The following is a 2,937-nucleotide window of genomic DNA, read 5'->3' as shown; positions in this document are numbered from 1 at the left end:
TACAATGTGTGGTAATAATAAAAAGGGGGCATCGGATTTCACAGTTGAGGTGACGTATGATCTGAGCTTTGAGGAATGAGTGAGATTATGTCATCAGGCAAGACAGAAAAGAACATTTCAGACACAGAGAAAGAGCCTAAGAAAAGATATGGGCTATGAAAATAGGTGGTCTATTACAGGAAGTGTGAGGGGCTGATGGTGAGCCTGCACGTTGGTCTCCAGCCCGGGTTGGAGGAGACTTTGGACTCTACCAAGAAGTTTACAAATGACAAAGCCACGAGAGGTGTGCTGTGTTTTTTTTAATTGAAGTAGAGTTGATTTACAATGTCGAGAGGTTCAGATGTACAGCAAAGTGACTCATACATACATGTAATACACATAGATATTTATTACATATTTTTTCAGATTATTTTCCAGTATAGGTTATTACAAGGTATTGAACACAATCCCCTGTGCTAATAGTAGGTCCTTGTTTATTATCTATTTTACATATATTAGTGTGAATCTGCTAATCCCAACTCCTAATTTATCCCTCCCCCTCTCCCCTTTGGTAACCGTATGTTTGTTTTCTATGTCTGTGAGTCTGTTCCAACTCTGTAAATAGATTCATTTGTATTATGTTTTGGACTCCATATGATATTCGTCTTTCTCTCACCAACTTCACTTAGTATACTAATCTCTCTGTCCACCCATGTTGCTGCAAATAGCATTACTTCACTCTTTTTATGCCTGAGTATATTCCATCTTATGTATCTAACACATCTTCTTTTTTTTTTGTCTTTATTGACTTTATTTTAGTTTTTGTACACAAAGAAAAATCATGTTCATATCCATCATGAACAAAAACTTAAAAAGGCAGAACTAGAAGACATGTGTCCTTCACCAAAGCAAAGCTATGTTAAAGGTTCCAAATACTTCAATTTTTAAAATAAATATTTTCATTTTCCGATGTCTACTTTCATGTCTTCAGAATGTCACAAGGAAACTGAAGCTGTCATGAATTACATTTTGTTTAGAGTCCCAGCGCACTGTGTTCGGTAACTGGCCATGCCATATCCAGCCTGGTTGGGAGGAGGTATTACAGGGGGAGGGGCTTGTCCTTGGGGAGGCTGAGCACCAAATCCACCCAGGCAAGCCGCTGAAGGTGATTGGTCGACTCCAAATCCTTGCTGATTCCATGGCTGCCCGTATACTCCGTCAGGTGGTACTTGCCACCCATTTGCCACTGGACTCAAATCCCCATACTCTTGTGGATTTCCATAAACTTGGCTCCACTGGCCCCACCGACTATAGTTGACCTGTTGGAAGTTTTCAGTCATATCAGGAGATTCTTTTCCCAAGAGCATTTAACAACACACCCTTCGATCGCAGTACCAGTCACTGAGACAATGGCATGGGCTGCACTTTCATGGGTGGAAAATCTGACAAATGAATAGCCCTTCTCCGGAGAAACTCTGATTTCCATAATTTGCCCAAATGGTGAGAATGTCTGTCTCATAAGCTGATCTGTTAACCCAGAAGCAATTCCTCCACAGTACACAGTACAATTTTTTGGACTTGACTGGTTTACTACATCTTCAAATTTCAACTGCTCAGTGTTATTTTCTTGTGCACTTTTAGGTGCAGGTGGTTTATGTGTGGCCCAACTGGTTCTGATTTGACGACCACCCAACCACTGACCTCCCATACGCACAATTGCATCTTCTGCATCCAGTTTGTTGTAAAAAGATACAAAGCCATAGCCTTTGGATTTTCCAGTTGCCGTATCTTTAACTACTCGTGCATCCATGGCCTGTTAACAGACTTCTTTCTTTTTCTTGGTCAATTCTCTACCATCCTTTTGGAGTTTGGGCAGAACTGAGTTCCAATGTGCACAGTTCCTTGCAGTTAGACTTCAAGATCCTGTCCATTCTTATGATGCAATTGATATTTTACCAAAGGGGGTAAATGCTGATTTGATATCTTCTGTTGTAATTTCTGGACTCAAATCCCCAACAAACACGTGGAAATGATTGGAAGTATCTTTTTTCTGGCTACTTGGTGTTGATGCCCAGTTTACTCTGACTTCCTTTCCCAAAATTTTTCTCCCATTCATATAACACATCTTCTTTATCCACCTCTATGGATGGGCATTTAGGTTGCTTTCATGTCTTGGCTACTGTAAACAGTGATTCTGTGAACACTGAGGTGCATGCATCTTTTCAAATTAGCGTTTTCTCCTTTTCCAGATATGTGCCTAGGAGTGGGATTGCTGGGTCATACGGAAATTCTATGTTCTTTTTTTAAGGGATCTCGGTCCTGTTCTCCACAGTGGCGGCACCAATTTACATTCTCACCAACAGTGTAGGAAGGTTCCCTTTTCATCACTGGAGTTTTTAGGTAAAGAAATGACACAATCAGACTCCCATTTTAGAAATGTAACTTAGCATTCGTTGTTCTCTGAAAGTAATTCTGCCCAGAAGAGAAATATCTAAGTTCAAAAAATTTTGATGGATTAATACACGACAGAAAATTCAAAGAATCCATAGTGCATTCCAAATCTTTTAAGGTTGACCTCACCAGAATGTTAGGACAGAATAACAAGTGTCATGGCTTTATCCTTGCCCAGTGCCGGCTATGGCCTGAGCAGAGATGCATGTATAGTTTTCTACATTTTGATCACCCAGAACAAAACCATCTTGGGCTGGGTATGTGCCTGAGTGTAATGGAAACCCAGCAGTCTTCTTACAAAGAGAAACGTTGCCCTTGATTGGGCATTGAAGATGTGTGAACCTGAGTGGCCTTTGCCCAGCCTGGCAATACGACCTGTGAGATTTCACATGGATATTCACTTGCTGTTCAAATTTGTCAAAGCTGCAGCAAACACAAGGGCAGCAACGTAACGGTCCCTGAAAAAAGAATCTACTATGTGACAAGAGGCTGGCACAAGGGGACAGA

General features: G+C 40.9%; 1 protein-coding gene across 1 annotated transcript; it reads right to left on the bottom strand.

Annotated features, from left to right (window-relative positions):
* Window positions 1–921: 921 nt before the first annotated feature.
* LOC125110913 (nucleolysin TIAR-like) lies at window positions 922–1,867 on the bottom strand. The gene is given in 2 exon segments (XM_047752588.1): window positions 922–1,336; window positions 1,339–1,867. Coding segments are annotated over 2 exon segments (786 nt in total). The 5' UTR covers window positions 1,790–1,867; the 3' UTR covers window positions 922–1,001.
* Window positions 1,868–2,937: the final 1,070 nt, after the last annotated feature.

The sequence above is a fragment of the Phacochoerus africanus genome, chromosome 11 (genome assembly GCF_016906955.1).
Source record: "Phacochoerus africanus isolate WHEZ1 chromosome 11, ROS_Pafr_v1, whole genome shotgun sequence".
NCBI lineage: Eukaryota > Metazoa > Chordata > Mammalia > Artiodactyla > Suidae > Phacochoerus > Phacochoerus africanus.
This window is presented reverse-complemented; position numbering and strand designations above follow the sequence as displayed.